Source organism: Scardinius erythrophthalmus, assembly GCF_964197995.2.
Source record: "Scardinius erythrophthalmus genome assembly, chromosome: 11".
Classification (NCBI taxonomy): domain Eukaryota; kingdom Metazoa; phylum Chordata; class Actinopteri; order Cypriniformes; family Leuciscidae; genus Scardinius; species Scardinius erythrophthalmus.
In genome coordinates, this window is record NC_138231.1 from 5540103 (window position 1) to 5568064 (window position 27962).

The following is a 27962-nucleotide window of genomic DNA, read 5'->3' on the forward strand; positions in this document are numbered from 1 at the left end:
ATAGTAATTGAATTGAAATTCAGAGAGAGAGAGAGAGAGAGAGAGAGAGAGAGAGAGAGAGAGAGAGAGAGAATTCATTGAGTCTTGAGTTTCTCCAGTATGGCTATCACACACAGAGTCGTTCTGCCTGTACACCGGAGATCTCGTGAATGAATCGTGACTCAACAGAACTGAATCATCTGATACAATGAAAATTTAACGAGAAACCAGAGACTGAGATGAGAGACTGATGTTGGAGGCTTTGAACGGGATCCGAGCGGCGGAAATTCGCTCCGGTGAGTCAAAACCGAACTTCTGCTCTTCACTTCAGTAAACCTTCATTAAACACACAACTACAAACCAAAACCTACAACTATACACGGTAATATACCATTATAAATGATAATATAGCAGTATAAACTATAAAAACGTACTCGCATCTGCATGAAAGAAACTCTGAGCGGTGAATGAGGTGAACATTAATGTTTGACAACATGGCTGCTCGCTTTCATCTCTTCATTCCTCTAACTTAAAGACGTAAAGTCATTGTAATGGTTAATTACGACATAACATACATATGTGTATTTTTGGGGGGTTTGTTTACATGTAGATTGAGCAAATCTGTTCCTGCGCATGAAACCGTTTCCGTTAAACGAAAACAACAAACGCGAAACATCCCGAAACTCTGTAACTTCTTACTCAACATCTGTTTCATATGAGAGATTTCGGCTCTTCATTTGTATTTGTGTGTTTATGGAAGATTGTTTTCAGTTGGTGCGTGCATGTTGTGTTGTGTTTCCGTTGTCATTGTGTAGGAAGTCAGAAAGAGAAACTCAAACACGGCAATAAAAGTCACTGACAAATATACCATGGTATTTGAAGTAGGCTACTTTGGATTGGTACAATGTTTTAGAAAAAAAAAACCACATAAAGTACCACATTATAGTGACTGAATCAGATGGTAAAAACCATAGTCCTTCATACCATGGTACTGAAATTCACATACCATGGTATTTATTTACATGGTGCTATTCCAATGTGTTTCCAAAAATACCATGGTGCAATGTCCATAAAAAAACGATAGGCTACTTTGGTACTTTTTAGTAAGTTATAGGCTATATGTTGCTCATTTAGTACCATAGTTGAATGTACTTTTTGTAAAAATGTTTTCTATTTGGTTCATCTGATGTTGAACTGGATTGGTTTATTAAACCACATTGTTAGTAAGCAAGTTTTTAACATTAAAGGCCCTTATTGAAAAGTACTCTGGTGTTACCATGGTACAGTCTTCATGTTTTTAGGCTACTACCATTATGGCTGTGTTTGTAAGGGGCTGTAACTTTGTGCTGTAGAGAGATTATTTTAAGGCAGAGCAAGTCATTCATTTGATGAAAGATTATGAGCACAGACAGTGTTTTCTTAAATCGGACACACGATAAAGTAAATAGAGTTGATACTGATGTGATAACTGTTAAGGATTATGTGGACAGAGTTTGAGAGATCATATTTGTGTGCGTGTTCATACCAGACCAGAGAGTCGTCAGGTCGTCACCAAGGCAAAAATAACCATGAGAGTATCTTCATGCCAGGCTGTACTTTTGTAGGAGTGTGTGTATATATATATATGTGTGTGTGTGTGTGTGTGTGTGTGTGTGTGTGTGTGTGTGTGTGTGTGTGTGTGTGTGTGTGTGTGTGTGTGCAAGTGAAAGGGGCCCCTGCTGCTCTTTGGTTTCTTAAAACAAAGTGTTTGAAATCCATTTATTCATGTGACCTGAGTAAAGACTCACACACATACACACACACACACACACACACACACACACATAGGTTTGAGATCTGGAATCTATGGAATGTTTGTCCCCCTCATCGGATGTTCTGCCTACCTGCTCCACACACACACACACACACACACACACACACACACACACACACACACACACACACACACACACACACACACACACACACGCAAGCATGTCCACATCCACAGTGGCATTCAGACAGACCGATGGCCTCCTCCAGAATTAGGATGTCAGAAAATAATCATATGAACCAGCAGACCCTAAAAGGTGTGTTCATAAATTGCTCGTGACATGAGATCTTGAACCTTTAACACACTTCTGAAACTGAAAGTACAGGACATGTTACTAGGTTGAGTTCTGAATCAGTGTAGGTTTAATCCAGATGCACCTCGTCAGAACTCAAGAATGTTGGCCTTGATTTAAACCAGTTTATTTTTTTATGATGATGCTGGTTTATACATTTGAATAATTTTTAGTTCATAAGTTTTTCTCCAGGGCATTATAAATCATATATATATACATTTTTTTAAGAACATCTAAAGAGGCCGTATTATGCCCTTTTACAAAGTCTTAATTTAGTTTTTTGAGTCTACTTGAAAAGACTTTCATGCTTGAATGTTCAGAAAACACATTCTTTTTCACATTGACATTGCTCTTCCCATTCTGTCAGTAACGCTCTGTTTAGTTCCTGTCTCGATGAAGCCCCTCCTTCCGAAAGCACGATGTGCTCTGATTGGTCTGCTGGACCAGTGTGTTGTGATTGGTCGAGCGCTTCCACCGTGTTTGGGAAATGTCCCGGCCCTTACCATAACCGAGTTTCCACACACTACTAACTAACTCAACAACCCTTATGTAGCGCATGCCTTGGTCGGGAATCGGGATTGGGAATTATTTAAATGAGGACTATAGTGATGTGTTCATTCCCGGAAGCAAACTCAGGACTACAGCTGAGGACTTTCAGGGAGTTCAGAAACAGTGTGGAAACTTTGGGCTCTGTAACTTAACTCTGCAGATCTTTTTCATGCTCAAACAGCAACATTAAACACTAAAGGACATTACAAATGTTTAAATAAAATCACAAAAAAATTCCTAACAGGTCCTCTTTAAGATATTTTTGCCATTGTGGCATTTATTTCATTATAATTAAGCACATTACCCTCATATATCCCATTATTGAAATGATTCCGGATGTTGTACATCTTGGAATATGTAAATATTTATAGAAAAGCATATTTTATTGCCACGTGAATCGGGTGTGGGAGGTATATGTGCTTAATTCTCAAAAAGTCTTAACGCTCTTAAAAAAGTCTTGAATTTCCTTCAACATGCAACTTCTTGTTTCTGTCTTTTGATTTTGAGATGAAATAAGAGCCGGATGTGTTCTTGACAGGTTTCATTAGTTACCCGCTTCTTTTGTGTGTTTAACTTTTGGGCTTTTATCCTTATTTGACTGTGTAAATGCAAATAGAGCTCATGCCAGTCCTGTGAAATGCAAACACACACACACACACACACACACACACACACGCACACAGAATCTCTCCTGTTCTCCGTCGCTGCTTCTCTGAATGGATGTGACGTCTCAACCCCAGCGACTGAGTTTGATCTTATTTTGGTGCACAAAGACATTGTTCTCCATCACAGTCTTTCTCTCACTCAGCTCAGACTCTGTAAAGTCTGAAAGGAAGATCAGGGCCGCTGTCCGCGGGAACCTTCAGAAGGCTTTTGTTGATCTCCCCAAAGGAGATATTCAATCATTCGCTCCACGTCACGTCAGAGAAACTGATATGAGCTGGCACTGGAAGAAAAGAACACAAGCTCTCCCATTAACTCAAAGGAAATATCTTCAGATGATTAATAAAGACACTTATTAGATGCTAAATATACACACAGCACTTAAGCACACGCGTGGTGTGTAAACAGGCAGATGGAGCCGTCAGTTGTGGTCGTCAAAGCAAATGTTACTGTGGTAAATGTTTCCATAACACAGTCATACACCTCTGTTACTGCAGAGAGTTCAGTAACTCAGACGTTCTGTTATAAACTATCTGATAATGACTTGTTTAATTATTACCCCACACACACAGTTACTCTGACAGGTAGAAACCCCAAAGTCTTCACATGACAATGTCCAAGTTTCAGGCTGGTTGACAAACATGGGTCAGCGCTTATTAATCCAACGGTTTGTTGATCATTATATCTGTTTTTATTGCTAACTTAAGCATTTGATGTTCTGTGATGACTTGATGTCACATTATACAGAGACATATTACTTGCAAATAGTAAACATTTTATTGCATTTTGTAATATATATTAATTAATTTATACTAATTACATTTTAAATATTTTAAACAAATTATATATATATATATATATAATTTATAATACATTTTATAATACATAATTTATAAAATAAATTAAAATATATTTAAAAGAAATGTATTTAATATAATAATATATAATGTATAATAAATGTTATATATACACACACACACACACACACATATAATATTTACGAGACGAATGAGGATAAATGTTCCTAAAATGAATAATTTTTGAAAAATGTAAAATGTTGGCTGCTTGTATATTGAGCTGGCTCTGGTAGCCGCTGTTTCATCATTGCTCACAGCAGTGAACCAATAATATCTGTCTGAAATATTAATATCTGCCAGTATTAGTCAGTGTGAGTATAGCAACAACATTCTGTTCTGCTTTAGTCTCCGAGAGGCCGTGGCGTCTGACATTATTGAGCGGCTGAACTCTGGGTTTGGCGGCAGGTATGAATGGAGGATCGAGAATGAACTGCATCAGCAGAGGCTAAAATCCGCCTGACCACACACACACGCACACACACACACACACACACACACACACAGACACTCCTCATATGGTGCCTTTACATCATAGTTTTCCACTTATGGTGTTTGAGTGAAAGGTCATGAGTTTGGGTGGCTGACAGTAATAGTAAACTGAACTCTCTGCCGCCCATCTGTGTGTGTGACTGCTCCTCTACTTCCACTCTGAGGGTGTTTGGGGTTGTGGTTGTACAGAGACGGCGTGTTTGAGTTAATTGCGAAATGTAGCAGCTGTTTATTACGAGCTGAAATGGATCAGTTTTGAGCTACTGATGTGTAGCGTGTGTTTTGAATCAGTCTGTTATACATCAGCTGCCATTATGTGGATTTCTTCACCTCAACCCTTAATGTGCAGAACTATAATCTGTGTGTGTATTCATGACTGGATTGTCAGTTTGGCCGCTTTAGCAACACCACGGTCATATGGGTTTGATTTCCACTGCATGCATGAACTGATAAATGTACATCTCAAAGTTACTTAAGATAAAAGCATCTGCTAAATGCATACATGTAAATTAGCAGAGATCAAGTCATATTTGACTGAAAACAAGGTATTTGCATCAGAAAGCATTAGATAGACTATAGTGCACTCACTAGTGTAAGTATAATGAAATATTTGTGATTTATGGTGCTTGTGCAGTTTTTAATTTTGTCAGAATAAATGACTACTTAAGATTTATGTGTTTGAATTGCATGTACATTTCCATCCATCTGGATTACACAGTTTTAACAAAGTATTAAACTCAATTTTTATTTGTCAGTCATGAAATCATGGCATAGTTTATTATTAAGGATTTGCATTTTATTTCATTTAAATCATAATTTATTTTTTTATGTATTCAACTTGCTTAGAACCAGCATAAATCTGTTGAATGTGACATTTTTATTCATTAAGTTAAAAGTATGACTGATTAAAATATGGCTAGGATGTACAGTATAGAACAAACAATATTCGAATAGTTAAAATGTATGAGATTTAAACGAATTGGATTATGTATTGTATTTAACCAAAACCAATACAATATTTGTAAAAAAAAAAAAAGTTTATTTATTTATTTATTTATTTTTTATACAATTGTATTGTATTTAACCAATTAGTTTATTAGTACTATTACAGAAATTAGTCTCAATCACAGGAGCAGATTCATGTTTATGAAAGACTGACGTGAGTGAACATTAGTGTGACGTACACAGACGCAGCAGGACGAATGATCAGTGGTGATTAATGTGTGTATGACTGAAGGGCTGCACAATATATCGAAATTATCGAAATATTGCAAATGTATTTATCGCGATATGCATATCACAACGGCTTGCAATAACTGGGTTCATGAAGAAAAGACAAAGAGAAAATCACTCACTGCTCTTGGCTGAATAACTTTTGTAGCTTTAGTAAGAATCAGTATATATTTAATTCAGTGAAAACTAAGCAGTGTTTTATTTTACATTTGATTATTCAGTTTCTGCTGTTAATGTAGGATAACCTGAAACACTAAACCCCCTGGTTTACACTGATGTTAAAATAACACTTCTTACGCTACAGTAAAACACTGCTGTTCACTTTCAGAAGTTTAGGGATGTTTTCTTGTCACAAAAAGAAACATGTATGTAGGTCATATAATTTTAAATATATTTTTAAGTTCATTTAAGTTTATTTTACACACTTTAAGCATTATCGTATCGCATATCGAACATTCAATATTTTTCTTCAATATTGTGTAATTGTGCAACTGACCTGAAGTGATCATCTCACTTTCTTCCTGTTTTCAGGCCTCTTGATGCCCTCACCTGTCTGACCTGCCGCTGAGATCAGGTAACTAACATCAGGTGTTTCCTCTTACGTGTCTCGTACTTCTGCATTTCATATTCTAGTTGCATTTCAGTGTTTTATGCCTCAACTACAGTTCAAAAGTTTGGAGTCAGTAAGATGTGCTTTTGAAATGCATCTCTTCTGCTCACCAAGGCTGCAATTAATCGATCAAAAATAATATTCTGATTATGTAATATTCTGAAATATTATTACAATTTAAAATAATTGTTTTCTATTTGAATATCTCTTTAAATGCAGTTTAATTTTGTGATGTCAAAGCTGAATTTTTAGCATCATTACTCCAGTCTTCAGTGTCACATGATCCTTCAGAAATCATTCTAATATGCTGATTTGCTGCTCAAGAAACATTTCTTATTGTCGTTATCAATATTGAAAACAGTTGTGCTGCTTCATATTTTTGTGGAAACCAGTAGTACATTTTTTTTTCCAGGGTTCTTTGATGAAAGAACAGCACTTATTTTAAATATATATATATATTTTTACGTTATAAAAGTCTTTAGATCTTTTGATCAATTTAATGCATCCTTGCTGAAAAAATTATAAATTCAATTCCTTTTTTTTATATAATGACCCCAAACGTTTGTACCGTTGTATATGAAATATGACGGTCTTTCATACTGTATTGCTTAATTAAAGATCATTGTGATTAAAACATTAAACCGTGAAAGGAAGTTTCAGTCCCACAGCTGAAGTCAGTGTGTTTGTGTGTTTTTGGAGCTGGTGTGTGTTAATGATTTTTATCGTGTCTGTGTGATGAGTGTTAATGTGAGTTCAGGACGCTGGAATGTTTTAGCAGTGAGGTGCTGCACGTCTGCATTCGACTGTTTGAGAAATAATTCCCACTCAAGTGTGTGTGTTGGTGCAGAAACACATAAAATAGTTCAAATTAAAGGATTTTAAGGCAATAAAGACAAAACGACAATGTCATTCGGTTGAAGAAGACGGTGAATGAATAAAATAATTAAATCTTACCAAGTGTTTTGGATGACAGTTATAGTTGAGTTTTGTTTTACTCAGCAGTTATCAGTGTTTGTGCCTCTGTGTCCCAGGGGATTATGGGTAAGTCTCACCGGAGACCAGAAAATCCCTGCAGGAATGTGTGTGTACACATGCTTCAGTGCTTTTCAGTCAGAGAGATTTGGTTCTGTTCTGTATTAAGATGCAACTGTTTGGGAACAAAGTCATTGTTGAGGGGTTTTGGGTGGTTGCTACTTGCTTGGTAGGAAATTTTAAGAACACTTCATAAAAGTTTCCTTCCCAGTTGTTAAAGGAATAGTTCACTTAAAAATGAAAATTCTGTACTCTAAATTTATTTCTGTAGAAATAAATTCATACAGGTTTGAAACAACTTGAGAGTAAGTAAATGATGACAGAATTTAAATTTTTAAGTGAACTATTCCTTTAAGAGAAATGTTACATTTGCCAGAATTTCTCAGTTTTGATTTTTCGTCCCCATCCAGACCCCCCCCCCCCCTCTATAATGTAATTAAAATATAATCAATAAACTTAAAATATAATCAATGAACTATTAACCGGTATACTTGATAGGTGCGTAGGACAAAGGCATTTATTAAAACCGAATACAATAAACATCAGGCATTTGATGAAGGTTATGGAACCGAAATGTTGCCAAAATGTTACATTTTGATAAGTTTAGCAACTGAGTATAGTGTGCTCGATTTTCTTTTTCTAGTTTAATTTAAGTAATTAAAATATAGAATAAACATCAAATTCATGCAAATGTTAAAATAAGATAAATATTAAAATGTTTTTAATTAATATCATATTTATGTGCAATTGTGCACTTTTAAGTTTTTGTATAGCAAAGAATAATTATTATGACAATGAACATTTTAGCAAAAAATCCAGTGCGTGTACCTTTTCCAAAAAAGTTTTATATTTGGTTATAGTTTGGTGAGGATCAGATAATTAATTTGTAGATTTTTACACCATGATCTGAGATGTTAAATTATTAGGTAATTATGCCATCACCAAACCACTTTTATTTGAGGTAATACAGAAATATGTATTTATTTTAGTAACAACACAAGAAAAAAGAAAAGAAAATCATCACGTCATAACATTTTGCACGATTACACGTGCAAAAATCCACTTAAAGTTTGATCAGGGCCGCAGATATTTTAACGTGTGAAATTTTTTATATTTCATTTCTCTGTTTGTGTCTCTAGGATGATAGAGGAGGCGGGAAGGAAGGGGAATGTCATGGCCGATAGGAAGCAGCTCTTCACAGACATGAGTGAGTTCCTCCCACCACGTGACCTTTGACCCTATTGCAAGTGTTCGTACACTGGTGCATTTGAATATGAAGTGACTGATGTGTGACTTTGATTCTTCAGAGACACAGAATTATGACACCATCCGGCTGTCCACGTACCGCACCGCCTGCAAGCTCAGATTCATTCAGAAGAAATGCAACTGTGAGTATTTCACTTTAAAACACTACTGACTAATAATGCAAAAGATGCACTTTCATTGTTGTCTGCAAATTCAAAAATAAGCTCAGCATGAACAAAAACTCTACTTGGTGTGAAAAGTATTAAATATGTAAGAAGATAAGCTTGAAATACACTACTGTTCAAAAATCAGTAAGATTTTATTGTTTTTAAAGTAAATTAATTAAATTGCATTAAATTGAAAGAAAGTGCCAGTAAAGACATTTATTTAATGTAACAAGGGATTTTCATAGATATTCATCAAAATATCCTGAATGGGATGTATCAAGGTTTCCATAAAAATATTGTGCAGAACAGCTGTTTTCAACATTAATAATTATCAGAAATGTTTCTTGAGCAGCAAATCAGCATATTAGAATGATTTCTGAAGAATCATGTGACACTGAAGACTGGAAAATTAAGCTTTGATCACAGGAATACATTTAATTTTAAAGTATATCTAAATAGAAAACATTTATTTAAATTTTATTGTATTTTTGAGCAAATAAATGCAGCCTTGGTGAGCAGCTTTCTTTCAAAAACATAAAAAAAAAAATCTTACCAACCACAAACTTTTGAACAGTAGTTCATGTTAAAAATGACATGGTCACAATTTCAAGTTTAGAAGTGAGTTTTTCATGCCACTTGTTTATTTTTATTATATTTAGAGTAATCTGGACTGACAATGTAAGGTTTTTTCGTGACATAATTCTCTATATTTCATGTATTTTCTCTCTCAGTGCATCTGGTGGACGTGTGGAACATGATCGAGGCGTTCCGTGATAACGGTCTGAACACGCTGGACGTCTGTACTGAGATCAGTGTGGCTCGGCTGGAGACCATCATCACCTGCATCTACCAGCAGCTGAACAAACGACTGCCCACCACACACCAGATCAACGTCCAGCACAACACCAGCCTGCTGCTCAACTTCATAGTGGCGGCACACGACAGGTGAGTGTGTGTGTGTGAAGGCGCGTTTCCATTACAGATTTGGAGATGGTCCTCAATGCAGAGCATAAAATCCAGGGGGAGGAGTTGGATAAAATCCAACTCCTCCCACCTTACATATACCTAAACCTACCCGTCTCCACCCCCTGATCCCTAAACCCACCCCTAAACCTACCCATCTCCACCCCTAAACCTACCAATCTCCACCCCTTATATAAGATCCGACTCCTCCCCTCGGATCTTGTGTACTGCATTGAGGTGCTACTGCAGATTTGTGCAAATCTTCTTTTTTTTTCTTCTAAATGGCGACAAAAAACTATTGCGAAATGACGGCATTTCCATTAACCGGTGTTATGGGACTAAAACTTAATTTTTTCCTCTCACAATAAGTAAAGTCATTCCAAAAATCATGGCAACGGACGTTGGTAGGTTTATGTACTAATCCCAGCCACTGCGCTGGCCATTATTTATTAATCGAAGGAGACGTTTGTGTGTTATCCAATCATTAATGGCAAGGAAAGACCCTTATACTTGTGAGCTGCACATATGAGGTGTTTCTGGGTGTTTCTCCCTCAAATCTGCTCCGAGTTCTTGATTGTGGCATTTCTTTGAGAATCCATTATTCCTGTAATTCTTCTGTCTTTATGAATTTAATGAAGAGCTCTGTCCATATTCTGTCCAAACATATCACGTCATCTACGTCAGGTGACCTGTAAATGCGCAAAAGCTGTTTCCATTGCAGTTTTGCGAAATATTTCTTTTTCGAATTGCCTGAAAAACCTCCTCATGCGAGCGTAAAAACTTGTTTGCGATAAATGGGAGTTTTTGCGAAATTGACGTGTTTCCATTGGGCGTATTTTCAATTCACGCAATTTGAAGGGTAATGGAAGCGCGGCTAGTGTGTGTGTTGTGTTTGTGAAAGTTTTTTTTGACGTTGTAACTGTTTGTTTTGCAGTGATGCTCAGGGAAGGCTAACAGTGTTTTCCGTCAAAGTGATGCTCTCGGTGCTGTGTGGAGGGAAACTGGTTGATAAACTTCGCTGTAAGTTCATGCATCAATAGCTATGTCCCTCTATTTATTTCTATGCAAATTTTGGGATATTGCATAAAAGAACCCTGGATGGAAAAGCCAAGATGTGAATGCATTCTAAAAATGTGCATAAAAATACTCAGAGTAAAATAATAAGTTGAGGTAGGTATTTTTTTTTTTTATTAGATAAGAAGACGTGCATAAACTACGAAGGAAACACATTTACTGAATAAATCCCTTGATGCGCAACAAAAATCGCACATAACTTTGCTTCAACAGAGGATGTGATTGGATAACTGGACTAACAAGATGAGCCATTTAATCGCACAGCATCTCAGATGTTGGTTTGATCATTCTGAAATGCCTGAGCTAAAGTCTGTCATCAAAACGGTTGGGTGTAATGTAGGACTGCCTCATAATAGTCGACTAGACGTGAGTTGAGAAAGAGGCTTGGTTGAGTTAAAACTCCACAGGAATTGGAAAAGTTGTGCAGTGTCAGATCCATGCAGGTTAAGTGTGGTAACATTACGAGACGATAAAGAATGACCACTAAAAGCTGATGTGTGACCTCAAACATTACTTATTTAAAACATGCAAGTAGAAGCCTAAAAATAGCCACTTTACATGGCCGCTCGCTCTAACATTAACCTAGATAAATGTGCGCTAATTTTAGGTGCATATTTGCTGCAGAACCACACTTACTGCACGACATGTTGAACTTCACTTCCACGTCTATCTATGCCACTGGAGTGCATCTTCTCAAGACCAGGAGCTCACTTCTTCCCAACAACATGGACAAACTCATTTTCCTTCCTCATAATATGTAAAGTCTGAGATTGGAGGAGAAAAACGCTGACTAATCAGCTAATTGCTTAAATAAACGACTGATGGTCGACTTGGGAAATCTTTAGTCAGGGGCAGCCCTAGTATAATGACTGCATTTTCCATCCGAACAGAAGATAACATGACAGCGTAGGAATGTTTTCAATAGCATTTTCAATGTATGAAAAATTAGCATCAGTGGATTCCCCGAATGCAGCAACTTTAATCACAGATATTTTGCGCCAATTTTCCAGGAAGTGAACACATGGGATTGAAACGATGCTTTTTATTTGCAAATGTTTTATGCAATATTTTAATTTTGCACGCAAGTTAAATTAGAAACTGTGGATGGAAATATAGTTTTGGATAATAGTGGCTTAGCTGTGAGATTTCAGCAGTGCTGCCCACTAGTGGACAGAGATATGCGTGACAATACTCATGAACGTCCTGTGACTGGAATAAGGAGTGTGTTTGTGTGTGTTAGATATTTTCTCTCAGATATCAGATTCTCATGGTGCGATGGTGATGCCCAAGTTCGACCACTTCCTCCAGGAGGCGCTAAAGCTGCCCAATGCCGTGTACGAGGGGCCATCGTTCGGCTACAAGGATCACTTCGCCAGATCCTGTTTTCCTCAACAAGTAACAATTTTACACACGTTTCTTTTTTTTTTCTTGTTGTTGTTGTTTGCAAAGCATTAGTATTGTGTCTGATAGTTAGAGTTAGTGCATGACTTGCGGTGCATTGTTTTTGCTGCAGGCATGAATAATACTTCAAATCATGCAGCGTGATGAAGCGATCAAACGTGCAGTTTTAGCTTGGTGTGGGGTTCTTGATTATGGCATAAATCATAATCAAGATTATTTTGGTCAATATTGAGATCATGATTGTATAACATGATTACCAATTGATGCTGGAAACATCATGGATTTATTGAACTTAAAAAAATCTTTTTAATAGTGGATTTTCTTGATGCACTGTAAAAAATTTATGTAAATAAAAAACATTAATGTTCAAAAGTTTGGGGTTTGTATGATTTTGATTTAAAAGAAATTAATAATTTAATTATTCAGGATGCATTAAATTGAACAAAAGTGACAGTAAAGACTTTTATAATGTAACAAGATTTCTATTTCAGATAAGGTTGTTTCTTTTGAACTTTAGTTTATCAGAGAATTCTGAAAAATGCTTATGGTTTCCACAATAATATGAAGCAGCAAAACTGAATATTGATTAAAAAAATTCAGCATATTAGACTGATTTCTGAAGGATCATGTGACACTGAAGACTGGAGTAATGATGATGATAAATTCAGCTTTGATAAATTACATTTTTAAATATATTCAAATAGAAAACTGTTATTTTAAATTGTAATAATATTTCAGAATAATAGTGTTTTTTTTTTCTGTATTTTTGATCAAATAAATGCAGTCTTGGTGAGCAGAAGAGACTTTCAAAAGTATAAAGTATAAAAAAATCTTACAGACTCCAAACTTTTGAAGGTAGGGTGTATACATATAAATACATAATATAATAATAATGAATTCAAGTAAATTAGATCAAAATAAATGCAGTCAGCTAAACATTTTTTCAGTATATAAAACAAGACAATAACAGAATGTAAAACAGAATCTCGTTGTCATAATATAATTTAAAAAAATTCCATCAACGGTTATATAGTAAATAAATTCAAATAAATGCCTATTGTACAATAAAACAGGTGATTTTTTTTTAAATTGACAGATGAATCAAAGCCATATCTAGAGCCATGTGAGTGAACTCTTTTGACTTGTGTTGGTTAGCAACACACACAGCAGCTTTTGCACAGGACGGTCAGAAAACGCAAAAATGTGTAAATGTTGGCAAGTTCTGTGATGGAGATATTTAGTGTGTGTGTATGTATGTATGTGTGTGTTTAACAGAAAAAGGTGATGCTGAACATGTTTCTGGATACTCTGATGTCAGATCCTCTTCCTCAGTGTCTCTTTTGGCTTCCTCTGTTGCATCGGCTGGCAAACGTGGAGAACGGTAACACTCGCTTGGAATATTATATGCTAATTTATTCATATTACTCAAGCTTATTTATACTGCCGTGACAAAGATGGAATTTTGCCTTATTGCTAACGTCACGAACGTTCATTTTGTAGTTTAATATTCATATGTTCCTGCACATTGAATCTCTCTCTCTCTCTCTCTTTTTCTCAGTCTGTCATCCGGTGGCATGTTCTTTCTGTCGCTCGGAGAGCATGATGGGATTCCGTTATCGCTGTCAACAGTGTTTCAACTATCAGCTGTGTCAGAACTGTTTTTGGCGAGGTCATGAGAGCGGAAACCACAACAACCAGCACGAGATGAAAGAGCATTCGTCCTGGGTGAGGATCAGCCGCATCTGCCATGTCTTGTTCCTTAACTTTTTAATAATGTTAGATTTTTTTCTACTTATAATGCTGCTCATTGTTACTCAGGATCATAATTTAGTTTGTCCCTTTCCATGGGGAACCTTGAAATATCAAGAAATCATCCACCTTTTTCATACGCCCCACTGTGCTTTGTGCAAATTAGGGGTGTTACTTCCGTTAAACTGTGAAGAATCATGTGAACGGCTCGCTCTGTAAACACAATAATAAGCATTTTCAAAAACTGTGTACAATGAGATGAAATTATTCTACACACCCTTCAACTATTGAACATCAAAAGGATATTTTAAAAGTGTAAAAGCATTAACAAATCTTACAACAGATCATAAATGACCCCTAGAGCGTGATATATTTCCACAACAATATTATTAACTATGACTGTGATAATGTATGTAACACATTCATTGTCTTAATCAAAAACATTGAGTGGTAATATTTCAAAGTGATTTCCGTCATTTTGACTGCCAATAAATATTGTATTTACCTGCTTCACTGATAATAGGGATTAGAAGTGAAAAGGAGAGACCGTTACATTTTAAAGCATCCGTGTGAAACAAACCTGGATAGAGATGTGATTTAGGGAGATAAACAAGAGATTTTTAGTGCATTCCAGTGAATTATTCATGGGTTATATCGTGAATTAAATCCACAAATGCGCAGTATATGTTTTCATTTTTCATACTGGTACAGCAGAGAATACAAAGGAAAAAAAGAAAATAGTCAGGATGAAAAGAATGCAGCGACTGAAAAGAGCGACAGATATTCTTGTTAAACCACATTAAAATACCAAGCGTTACGTTATTCTCCTGGTGTGTGAAAATAGAGCATGAAGGGAATTTTACAGCTCATTCAGTCAAACTGACGGATAAGGATTATTTATGATTTGAAATATTTGTTTCAGTCTTTTTGAGTGGAATTTCTCCCCCAACCGGAAGTGCCTTCCATAGATTTATAAAGCCGTTGGCTCCTTAGGAAAAAGGTGGATAAAATGGTGTTTTTTTCCCCTCTAATACATTTCTATAGCAAATATACATTTCTACACTATCATTCAGAAGTTTGGGGACGGCATGATTTTTAAACAAAAGTCTCTTCTGCTCACCAAGGCTGCATTTATTTGATAAAAGATACAGTAAAAATTGTGAAATATTATTAGTTTAAAATAACAGTTTTCTATTTGAATATATTTTAAAATATAATTTATTCCTGTGATGTCAAACCTGAATTTCAGGATTCTTTGATCAATAGAAAGTTAGATAGAATAGAAAGTTAATAGAAATTTATTTGAAATCAAAATATTTTGTTACATTAAATGTCTTTACTGTTTGTATCAGTTTAATGCATCATTGCTGAATATAAGGTTTTTTTTTTTTTTAAATCTAACCCTAAACTTTTGAACGGTAGTGTATATGTGGGTTGCATCTGTAACTTAATTAAATTATGACTCTCTTGATGTTTTAATGACTTTTTTCCATTCTCCAGGCTTCCCAAAGGCATGGAAATGTCTACATTAAATGCACAGTTTTAAATATGCAAATGAATTCTGTTATTTCATCAAAAACAGTCAAGACACACAGTGGATGGATACAAGTGGAAACTCATTAGTTTCAGTTTTGGTCTCTTATTATTTGTGTGTGTTTGTTCCAGAAATCTCCAGCTAAGAAGTTGGGCCGTGCCATCAGTAAATCTTTTGGCTGTGTGCCGAGTAGAGAGCCGTCCCACCCCGTCTACCCAGAATACCCCGAGAAACCCCTCGACCTGTCCAATATAGTGTAAGACAATCACACACACACACACACACACACAATCCTCTGTCTGGGGCCATTTTGGAAGTGTTGGGAATGTTTCTATTGGTTCCTGACATCACATGATCACATTGTCTCTGTGGACACACTGATGAGAGTCAGACACGATCTCTCGACAGAGCATAGAGAGAGACAGAGAAGGAGTTTGCTTTTATTTCTGCTTACAGGCGTGAGGTCAGTTATAATTCTGTCTTCATTCAGGCGTCTTTTGTCTTTCTCTCAATCCACCTGTTTTTCCTCAGGATCTCGCTCTGTTTCTCTCTCTGTTCTGTCTGTGTTGTTTCAGGCTCTTATTTTTGCATGACTAACCAGTGTATGTGTGTGTCTCTGGGTCAGTTGAACAGTGTAATGTTTGATTTATTCTGAATGCATGCATTTGAGTGTGTGTAAGAGAGAAAAAGTGTGAATTGTTTTCATGTTGACAAATATCATGTCCATGAACCTTTAGTTTTAATTTTAGGTTAAAATGTATAATGGAAATTAACTGTAGGTGTTTTCATGTTTCTCTCAAATTGCATTTTTTGTCACTTTTTAGATGTTTTGTAGTTCGCTACAGTGTGATAAATTAGTTTTAAAAGAACAAATGTTCTCTGTCTCTCAATGAATGTAAAACTATGAAAGCTGCAAGAATGATTAAAAAAAGTTGTTAAAATAGTTTTTTGATATAATCTAATATTATTATAAAATAGGAAATATTATATTTGATATCTAAATGAAATTTATATCCGGATATTATCTATTAATTTATTATGTATAGATACCCATATTTTTGTCTTGTTTTTCTCTCAAGTCCTCCCCGTCCAATGGGAAACATGAATGAACCAGTCCTGCCCTCTTCTACAGGCCACACCCCCAGTAAAAGGTAAGCACACCTGCTCTTCACCTTTGAACTTTCAGATGAAAGTTGACTGTTAAAGAACTGTTATGAACTGTTTGTATCATTCAACTTTATCATTTCTACTAGACTCATATTTCCAAAGGATTATTTTTTATACTATACATCTTTCATCCTATACGTCATGTTGTGATGCCTGTAATCACTATTTCAGTTTTTGGAGATTTTAATTTTCTTTTTTTAACAAAGTAAATCTAATTTAGATATACAATATTGGCCATCTGTTGGTTATTGGCAGCATAAAAATAATGATCAACTTTATCGATTATCAGTTGCTTTTGGCCATAAGGTTTATATCGGCCTTTCCAGGGTCTAAAATGAACTCCCGATTGCCAGTGACTTGATAAAATGTACTGGAGAGTTAAAAAGGCTTATAAATCGGCCAAAATATGTTTTTATTTGCACGTTTTTGTGAGGGTTTTGTTTATATATATATATATATATATATATATATATATATATATATATATATATATATATATATATATTTATTTATTTATATATATTTATATTTATTTATTTATTTTGAAAATATCATTAACCTGATATAAAATCAATGGAAGTCTATGCGATGTCCCCACTAATATAGTGAAACGTGTGTGTGTGTGTGTGTGTGTGTGTGTGTGTGTGTGTGTGTGTGTGTGTGTGTGTGTGTGTGTGTGTGTGTGCAGACTGCCGACTCTAGCTGCAGCTCAGCGAATGAACGAGGAACATGCACTGATCGCAGCATATGTGAACAAACTACAGAGCAGCCCACGGTGAGTGTGTGTGTGTGTGTGTGTGTGCGTGTGCGTGTGTGTGTGTATGTATGTGTGTGTGTATAAGCTGAGGTTATTTAAGGTCTTGTAATAACATTTTCTCTGTGTGTGTAGTGCATTAGACAGTCCAAGCCGAACGGATGAAGAGCACAAACTCATTGCACGTTATGCATCTCGTCTGTCAACGGACCCTGGACACACAGCAGTGAGTTTACACACACCTTCAAATTATGCTCACTACAGACATGCTTAATATCCATCAATATTACTGATTTAATTGAACTGAATAGTGACAATATTGTCTTCTGCCTTATAGCTGAATACATTTTTTTCTTTCAAAACTGAAGTAGTTTGCAACATCAACACTGTTGTCGAACTGAACTGAATCAACATTGAGCTGAAATTTTTTACTTTTTTCTTCATCAGTGCTGCTTATAGCTGAATTAAACTTGTTATTGTTACTTTCCTGTTCATTATTGTAAATCTGCTTTGAAACTATTTCTATAGTATATAAAACGCTATAAAATAAATGTCTTGATCTGACATACTAGATGCTTTCTTGCCTTAAGTATACACCCAAATAAAGGTTGAGTCAGATTTAGCTCACTTTTGAGGGACAGTTTTGTCTCCAAACTATAGCTAAGCAGGTGCACACAGTAAAACAGTCATATGACTTTATTCCTGTTGCTCTTGTGAATCACAGAGACCTTCAGACTTCAGCTATGACACCAACAAACAGCAGAGAGAACTCATCATGCAACTGGAGAACAAGAACAGGTGCACACAACGTCATATGGAGATGTTTTCATATCGAGTTAAATCCAGTGGTTTGAGTTTTCAATCTGAGTGAGTGTGTACATGATAATACTGTGTGTGTGTGTATGTGTGATTTCAGGGAGATTTTGCAGGAGATCCAGCGTTTGCGAGCGGAGCACGAACAGGCATGTCAGCCGACTCCAGAGAGAGTCCAACAGAACCCGACTCTGCTGGCAGAACTCAGACAGCTAAGGTGACACAGTCTATGCAAAATTGCAAGATATATATATATATATATATATATATATATATATATATATATATATATATATAAAAAAAAATATTATTTTGGCTATTTTGTCTGTAATGATCACAACAGCTTACAGAACCAAAATATACATTTATAATGTGTATGGTAACACTTAACGTAAGGTTTCATTTGTTAACATTAGATAAATACATTGGTTAACACCAACTAACAATGAACAATAGGGGTAATCGCCGCTGACACGTGATCAAAACCAAAGCATTTTGTTAAGGGTGTGTTCACACTTGTCAGGTTTGGTTTGATTAAAACTGCCTCGGATGCGATTGCTCTGTTAGTGCGGTTTATTTCGATAAGTGTGAACGCTGCCATCCGAAACCTGGTGCACCAAACAAGCGGACCGAGACCCATCAGTTTTTAAGGGTGACCGCTTCTAAGCGAACTCTGGTGCGGCTCGACGGAAATATGAATTCATTGTGGACCAAATACATCTAAACGAACCAAAAAACTGGACATGATGTCACAAGATGTGACCCAAAAAGGACAGAATGCTTAAGTACTATACCAGTGGCCGGTTGCATAAACTGCTTAGACTCAAAAGTTAGTCATCTAATTTTTTTTCTTTAAGAGTTCTGAATTACATAAAAAGGTAGATTGGTCTAATTTTAATCAGAGTTTAATCAGGTTTATGCAACTGGCCCCTGGTTCCTCTCATCATAGTCATGATGTTGCCCATTATAGTTCAGTACAGGCCTCAGAGACGCCTCTCCTTGCAGCAGATCTTCGTTTGTGTGCAACAGAGGAATTCGTTTACACATTTTATAAGCTCTTCATGAGTTCTCAGCTGGTCAAATAACATAATTTAGCTTAGCATTGTCACAATGATTTTGCATATTAAGATATGTTCCTGGATCAACAACCTCTGTTGATCCTGGAACAAGATTCGTGTCCCTAAACCTACTACCCATAGCTTATCCATAAAATCAGAAGGAAAAGTTAGGTGAATAAGAATGGTGTAGAAGCACCTAACCCTAAACTTGATAATAACTTTAAACTTATTCCTCTAATCTGATTGGTTGATTGGAATGTTGTTCAAGGATCAACAATGATGTTGATCCAAGAACGTTATACTTGGTGAAATCACGTTCACCATCCAGCACACATCATTGTTTTGGATGTTCGGTAAGTTAACACTATTTTTTGTTTTGGTTCAGAGACTATGGGTGTTTTCACACTTGTAGTCTGGTTCTCTTGGTTTGTTTGGTCTGAACCAAAAAATAAAAAGAGTCCTGCTTAACATTCACATTGGCATTTTAACACGGAACCTAAAGAGACAGAAGCTTAAGGCATAAGGATATGTTCACAGCCTGATTGGTCGGCTTTTATGGCGTATATATCGCGACAGAACTTACCAAACATCCTAAACAATGCTGTGTTCTGGGATAAATGCGCTCGTTGTATGTGTGTAGCTACATATTGATGGTATTTTGACCTGCTGAGAACTCGTGTAGAGATTATAAAATGTGTAAAGGAGTCAAAACAGTGACAGGAATCCCTCCGTCACACACACAAACCAAGATCTGCTGCGAGGAGACGTGGTTCTGATGCCTGTACTGAACTGTGATGGGCAACATCGTGACTATGACGAGTAAAAACAGGCATGCTTGAGCATTCTGTCCTTTTTAGGGTCGCATCTTATGACATTATGTCCAGTTTTTGGTTCGTTTACATGTCTTTGGTCCATGTTGTGTTCATATTTCAGTCGAACCGCACCAGAGTTCGTTTGGAAGCGGATCGAGTCCCATCTTTTCAGCGTCTCGGTCCGCTTGTTTGGTGCACCGGTGTTCAGATGGCAGCGTTCACACTTATTCAAATGAACCGCGCTAACAGAGCAATCGCACCAGAGTTTGATTTAATCTAAACAAACATGCCGAGTGTAAACACACCCAAAAGAACCAGGACTAAATGTGTCATTTTCTTTTTTGGTCCGAACCAAAAGACCCAAGAGAACCGAACTACAAGTGTAGTGTACAATGGCACAGTGATTAACTAGGAAACCTAAAAATGGCACTTCATTGCAAGAAGGTTGGCGACCCCTGATCTAAAGTGTGTTTGTGTGTGTGTGTTAGGCAGAGGAAGGATGAGCTGGAGCAGAGGATGTCATCTCTACAGGAGAGCAGGAGAGAGCTCATGGTGCAGCTAGAAGGACTCATGAAACTACTGAAGGTACCGCCACACACAGGCCAAGAGAACGCATGGAAAAAACGAAAAGATTTTGGAGTGAACTGTAATATTTCCGCCACCGGAGGGCGTCACTCTCTTTAGCGTTCAGCATCTGAGCTGCTTTCTTTTCTCACACACTTGATCTAGTTTCCCACTTTTTCATTTCTTCTCTTTACAGATTAGAGTTGATAGTTGTTTTTGTCATCTTTTTCTCTCTCCTGTTTTTCACTCCCTCTGTTCTTTTCCTCCGTTTCTGTTCTGTTCTCGCAGGATGAGGAGCAGAGACAAGCTGTGAGTGTGTGTTTTACTATGCATGAGAGAGAAATTACTGTGTGATTTCCAAAAAAACTCACACAAAAACACTACAAGACACAAATAAATATATAGATAAATAGAGCTGTTTAGTTTGGAGTCTGTTAACCTGGAAGAGAATCAGCATTTTTGAGAAATTCCAGTTTTTTTTTTTTTTTTTGTGCTTTTGTTTCTTTAAGAATAGCAGTTTTTGATTTGTAAGTGAAATGAGGTCTGTTAACACATTTTGTTCTACAACATTAATCACATACTGCTCTTTTGAGGTCTGACCGGGTGAAGTTCATGTTGAATAAACTAAATGTGAAAGTCTCTTAAAGTAATATATTAATCACAGACCATATTTTACCTATAAATCAAAAATTGGTCTACAGAGTTACAGAAAATGCATGTTTCAGTGTTAAAGCATGGATGATGTCATTTTAAGGAACTAGCTTTGTTGTTTTTAAAAGGAATTTTACAAACAAAAAACTAAAATAGGAAACCTACAGTATGAACTGATCACTCAATTGCAACATTTTGATCATTTTTACAAAATTACTAATTTAAAATATTAAATAATTCTATATAGTACAGAAATAACACTAAAATAACACTGATGCTCACTCATTTGTAATATTACAAAAACTGAAAATTATAACTAATGTGATTTCCATCTTTAAATATTTTATCTAGTATATTAAGACATAAATATGAGGAATTGAACCTGCACTGCCCGTGTGTGTGTGTGTGTGTGTGTGTGTGTGTGTGTGTGATGTACTGTGACATACTGTGTGTCTCTTGCTTGTTCATGTGAAAGTTCTTTTCCATTTGTTTATCTTTTATTTTAATTTAGACTTATTTCTCTTTTTCTTTTCCTCCCGATGTCTAACTTCCACTGTCTGTTGTAAGTTCTCACAAAACATGTGTCTTCTCATGCGTTATCAGGAGTGTGTAGCACATATTTTAAGAATTATGTTTTCCAAAAATCTGTATTTTTGACTCATTCTTTCTCATTTCATGAGTTTGGCTTTAGTTTTGATGTGAATAGGCTTTTACTTGTATAGACTTTAATATATGCAGTTTGATCAGTCAGTAGTTTTTAGCACGAACAGAAACATTTAGCAGGTGTATCATGTTCAATAAGTAGTATTCATCTCCTTCCCAGGCTCAAGCTTCTGGTTCCTCCCCAAGCCACGCCTCTCCTCGTTCTATGCCAATGCCCGTTCGCTCCCCTTCATCAGGCTCCGCCCCCACAGGCCACACCCCCACCCACGGGCCCCAGGACTCTTTAGCTGGAGTGGGTGGAGATGTTCAGGAAGCATTTGCTCAGGGTAACTTCTTAATTTAGCACTATTAACACAGAGACTTTTCTGTTTTTTATTTTTATTTTTTATGAGCGACTTTTTGTTAGTGACATGAATCAGATTTCTGCTGGACTGAACTGGGTAGACACACCCGCTGTGACATCTCATTAGTCCAAAATATGTTCTGATTGGCTGTTGTTGTTGTGTTGTGGACCAGCAAATTTCTTGTAAATATGTGGGTTCTTTAACTGTTGCATGGTGTAATAATTCAATGCTTTTAGCAAGTTTTTTTTTAACCTAAACTCTGCATTGACATCAAAGCAGAACTTTTTTCACATCATCATTTTGTGTGTTTAAAATCTACAGGACCTCGCAGAAACCTACGAAATGATCTCCTGGTGGCGGCAGACTCCATCACAAACACCATGTCTTCACTGGTCAAAGAGCTCAACTCGGGTACGAGAGCGTGCATGCAGATAATTCTCATCTGTCGTGTATAGTGGTTCAACGGATCACAAAATTTGGCCTCCTCTTGTGCTAGAAATGGTTTAAATTGAATGCTTAAATTTGCAAGACAAAACATGTGCAAATGATAAACTTTCAGTCTATGATGGTTAAACTTTGCAATTAATCCATGAATCATTAGAGTCATTAGAGACCTCAACCGTTGGGACTGGTCCTATGATCTGTTTAACCACTAGTTGTGTTGTATTGTGGGTAGTTTGTGTTCTCACAGCTATGGTTTGTTTGTTTTTTTATTGTATTTATATGATATTTGTATTTTTGTCATTTAATTTTTGCCATGAAAATAGCTTTGAATGCTGACAATCTGAATCTGAATCTCACAGCCATGACAAAGAAATATTGTAAAATTGTGATGTTACCTGGTAATAGAATAGTTTGATTATGTTAATAATTATCACGCAAAAACCACTGGAAAGTAATTGAAAGAAAGCTTGTTTCTGTTGGACATGGTAGTATAATGGGAATGTTTGAATAAGTAGATTTTATTTTTAATTTATGTTTTAGTAATATTTAGGTGCTTTTGTCACTATTTTTTTATTACATGATTTTAAAATAATTGTATTTAATTAATTAGTTTAATTGTTTTTATTTTATTTAGATTTCTATATCTAGCGTTAACTTATTTTTTTTTTCAATTTTAGTAATTTTAGTACTTCAATTTAAGCTTATTTTATTTCAGTATGTTGCCAAGGGGAGATTTCTTTTAAAGTTTTCATTATATTCATTATTTATAAATCTATCTATCCAGACAGACAGACAGATGTGTGTAAATATTTACTGTATATATATATTTATTATCTTCTGTTGTAGTAGAGGATGGAGGAGAGGAGGAGGAGAGACTGCAGAATGGCAAAGACAGAGGTATTTCCCTTCACGTCAGAACTGCATTACCCAGAATGCATCTGTGCTACTGAATCCTGACATCCGTGGTTCCTTTCAGTTGCTCTTGCTACATGAACAGCAATGATTTCATGAGATTTATCCTCCTTGCACACAACAAAAGCTCATAATGTTTTACAGGACGGGGTTTGTGTGTGTCTGGCGTGTGTCTGTGCTGTCTGAGGGGGCTCGTTAGTGCTTAACTACTCGTTAGTATTAATGAGGAGGCTGTTTACGAGTGTGTGGGGGGGTGCTGGATGTTTTTTTACACTAATTTCCTGTAGGGTCAGAGGGGTCCTTTACACTGAATCTTTATGAGCAGAACCCGTACTGGGAAACACCTTCATTATAGTGCTCGTTCTTTCTCTTTCTTCATAGTAGTCATTCATCTCTCCATCCAGCTTCACCGCTCTTGTTTTATTGGTCTGCTTCTGATGGCCTTTCTTTGCTAGTTTCAGACACCAATCGTTAAATTAGGCTTTAAGCAAAGGTTTGCTCAAAATTGTTGTAGTGCACTTAAAACATGCCTCTGGTAAAATGTCCCAATGATTTTTGATCATATATACACACACACACACATTTACAATATCTTATATCTTGGCTCTAGACCACAAAATAGTTAACTTGAACTGGAACGTCCCAAGCTAAGTTTATACATAATAATATATGCTGGGTTATAATGCTCTCAAAAGTTATTTAGCTGTAACATCAAGGTGGGTATTAGAAAGAGAATTTAACCTTGATATAATCAATAATCAATTGTTTACTATGCCAAAACATAGCTGTAATGTTGACTATTTAAGAAATGTGTCACATGATCCTTCAGAAATCACTCTAATATGCTTTCTTTTTTTTTTTAAATCAGTGTTGAAAACAGTGGTGCTGCTTAATATTTTTGTTGAAACCGTAATAAAAAAATGTCAGGATTCTTTAATAAATAGAAAATCGAACATTTATTTGAAATCGAAATCTTTTGTAACATTATAAATGTCTTTACTGTCACTTTTAATTAAATCAATGTGTCTTTACTGTCACTTTTTTTAAATCAAATTTCTAAATAAAAGTATTAATTTCTTTAAAAAAATAATCTTGCACACCCCAAACTTTTGAACGGTAGAGGTAATGCATATAATTTGCACCAATTACAGTTGGAAACATAAATACATAAAGAGAAAAGTAAAGATTAAGATCAAATCAAAAGCAACTATTTTTGTTGATATGTTGTTTTGTTGATGAGGCTTGCATCAGCTATTTATTTTAAAGACATTATTTATTCATACAATAATGAGGGACACAAAAGCCAGCTGTTTTATAAGCACAGTTGTTCTACACTTTGTAAAACGTGTAGTGGGTCTGTTTAATTAAAAACTCTATGTAGGTTAAACAGGGGTTGAGGGAACAGGCTGATAGATTATCTTCTCAATTAGTTACTGTTCTGAGCTGAAGCCGCTTTACTAATTCCAGATAAGAGAATTAATGGATCACCGGAGACCTCCAGACAGCTTCTCCGTGAAATAACCAGTGCATCTGAATATTACACTTCATATCTTAGCAAAAGACTCGCACTAGATATTTCTTTATTAACCCTGTAAAGCCTACTGCATCATATTTAATATGCACATTTCTAAGGCCTCCAAATGACCAACATGATCAAAACTGCTGAAAAATCTTCTGCATGCCTTCTGTCATCTGATTTATACTTTGTAAAAAATCAGCAAAGATTTCACAGCCAAAAGACTTGTATAAAGTAAGCGTAAAGATAACTTTTATATTGTTAGTAATATTTGATGATGAACACTTACTGGATTGAAGCAACTTGGGTTTACTTGATTATCATTTTTATTTTTATTTTTTCATTTTATGCAAGTAAAAATGAAATATACTGTATTATATATACTTATATATAATGTATACTGATGTACCAAATATGGAAATTCATCTTTTTTTAAAGATTTTATTTATTTTGTCTAAAGGTTTAATAAACTGTTCCATTTAAAGACTGTTATTTCATATGTTAGGCTTTACAGTTTTATAAGTCTTTGTTTGTGGGTTTTCTTCCAGGTTAAGCCAAATATGAAGCAAGCAGTGTCACGTGAGTATCGCACAGTACAGGACATCTATAGGTGTGCTGCTTTGTTCACTTTGAATATTTGATTTGATCTTTTTTTTTTTTCAGGTGTGGCATCACCATGCAAACACTTTCTGCTGACATCACCACAAAGACAATGACCTCTGAACCCATACTCAGCCAATCAGAGAGAGTTCAGGATTTGGCTGGGACGTGGCTTCCTGTGGATTGCTTAAGAAGGAACATGTTTTGTTGTTTTTCAATGTTTTTTACTCTTCTTTTTTGTTTTTGTGATGCAGATTTAAGGGGTTTGTGTTGCAGACCTGCTAGTTTGACTAGTTATTCTCATTTGAATTTTGTTAGATTGTGAGTTTGAAAGCTTTTGAAAAACTGATGCACCCAAAGACTATCGAGAACGGGACAGAGTGGACTGAGGTGGAAACGGAATGGAACGGAACGCAATAGAATGTGATTCAGGATTGAAGGACAAGCATGATGAGTTAATGATTGGCTGGCTGAGGTATGTGGGCGTGGTTTGTGAGATGTGGGTGTGGCCATGTTGATTTCGAGGACGCAGTTGCTGCGAACGCCGTAAAAACGACCTTCTAAAGGAACTAAATTAAAGGGTCGAGCTGTACTGTAATTTATTTTTGATTCACTTTTTTTTAATTTATTTTCATTAGACAAACAGCATTTCAGAAGCCTTTCAATGTACATTTGAGGAAATATTTTGGTAATTTCAAATAATCGATTTCAGATTTCCGATTCAGCGTTTGTGTATATTTAAGATCAGAATGATTTAGTTTTATAGATTTTTAAACAGGTACTTTGATAAAGAGGCGGATTACTTACTGTGCTCCTTTTACTGGAGACTTTTACCCATTATTTTTATCGTTTTTTTCTAGAGGCACTGTTTTTAGTCAATATTTCCTGTGAACAAACATTTCTTTAACTACAAACATATGCACACACACACATCTGACCTGCTGTGTGTTTTTCTGGGAGTGTGTGTGTATTTGTGTGGTATGTTTGCCTCTAATAGTCGTGTGTGTTTGTGCAAAGCTGGAATGTGAATCATATTGATGCCTTCATTTCATTTTATTCTTGAATACCTGCCAAAAATGACTTGTTGATTTTAGTGTTTTTGAAGTTTTCAATCTTATTTACTCTTATAAAAATTGCTGTTGTTTTTCGCGCCAAATTCATTCATGGACTCGTTTGTTGATGGTCCTCTTCGTCATGTGATTGTACCTGCAGTACACGTGGCTTCATGACATCACTTCCTGTGCCCCTCGGTCAAGTGCTCTTCTGTTTTGGCCGAGATTATCATTACGGTGCCGGTAGCCGTAGTGTTTCGCTATTTCCACCGAACAACTCTTTCATATATATTTCAAAAAAAGCTAATTTTACAGAAATAACTCTGGAATGAAGCCGTGATTCACACACATGTGATTTCAAGTGATGATTTGTTGTTTTCAGAATAAATATTATAAAAAAAAAGAAAAATTTGTTTTGACTGGAGTATTGTTTCTTTCTATCTGAAGTTTTTCTCTCTTTAACTTTCTATTTGTTTCTTTAATTCTGTATGCTTGGTTTTCCTTCAGGCCCAAAGCTTTCTGGGTAATATGATGCTCTCAGTGGTTGCGGCCACATTTACAAAACATGTACTTTGCTGGTGATGGGACTGTGTATATTTTAATGTGTATAGTATTAGTTGCACAGAATGCCAGGATCCACTTGCTTCACTGTTTGTATGAGTTTATCTGCACGTTTAGTCCTGTACGTGTGGTTTGAGATGAGAGCTGTAAACTCTCTCCGAGTACCTGTGTGACAGACAGAGAGAGAGAGAGACAGACAGTCGGACGGTCTCTGTGCACTGCCAGCGTGAGCAGGCGTGACGTGGGGTGAATTTTAATGAGAGGAGCTTGAACAGACGTTCTCTGGGGGAAATCTGTGTGTGTAACAGAGTTAGACGGTGCATGGATTCACTCAAGGACACAATCCCTCACCAGTCTCACAGTCTCTGGCTGTCTCTTATGCTGTATTACAGTTACATTAT

The 27962-nt window shown here is 36.0% G+C and overlaps 1 protein-coding gene across 3 annotated transcripts; it reads left to right on the forward strand.

Moving 5' to 3' along the window:
• On the forward strand, positions 1 to 27409 carry dtnba (dystrobrevin, beta a). Of its 3 annotated transcripts, none has more exons than XM_081378883.1 (22): positions 1 to 275; positions 6407 to 6449; positions 8657 to 8724; positions 8825 to 8905; positions 9661 to 9874; positions 10827 to 10912; positions 12207 to 12361; positions 13643 to 13748; positions 13926 to 14092; positions 15782 to 15906; positions 16730 to 16801; positions 17506 to 17592; positions 17707 to 17797; positions 18296 to 18369; positions 18488 to 18601; positions 20743 to 20839; positions 21107 to 21127; positions 22293 to 22458; positions 22798 to 22887; positions 23767 to 23817; positions 25897 to 25927; positions 26012 to 27409. In XM_081378883.1, the coding sequence occupies exons 3-21, from the start codon at positions 8658 to 8660 to the stop codon at positions 25899 to 25901; spliced, it is 1869 nt and encodes a 622-aa protein (XP_081235009.1). In that variant the 5' UTR covers positions 1 to 275; positions 6407 to 6449; position 8657; the 3' UTR covers positions 25902 to 25927; positions 26012 to 27409. The 3 variants fall into 3 exon arrangements, with proteins under 3 accessions (XP_081235009.1, XP_081235010.1, XP_081235011.1); XM_081378884.1 differs by having other exon boundaries at positions 23770 to 23817; XM_081378885.1 differs by having other exon boundaries at positions 135 to 275; positions 8825 to 8909; positions 26012 to 27394.
• Positions 27410 to 27962: the final 553 nt, after the last annotated feature.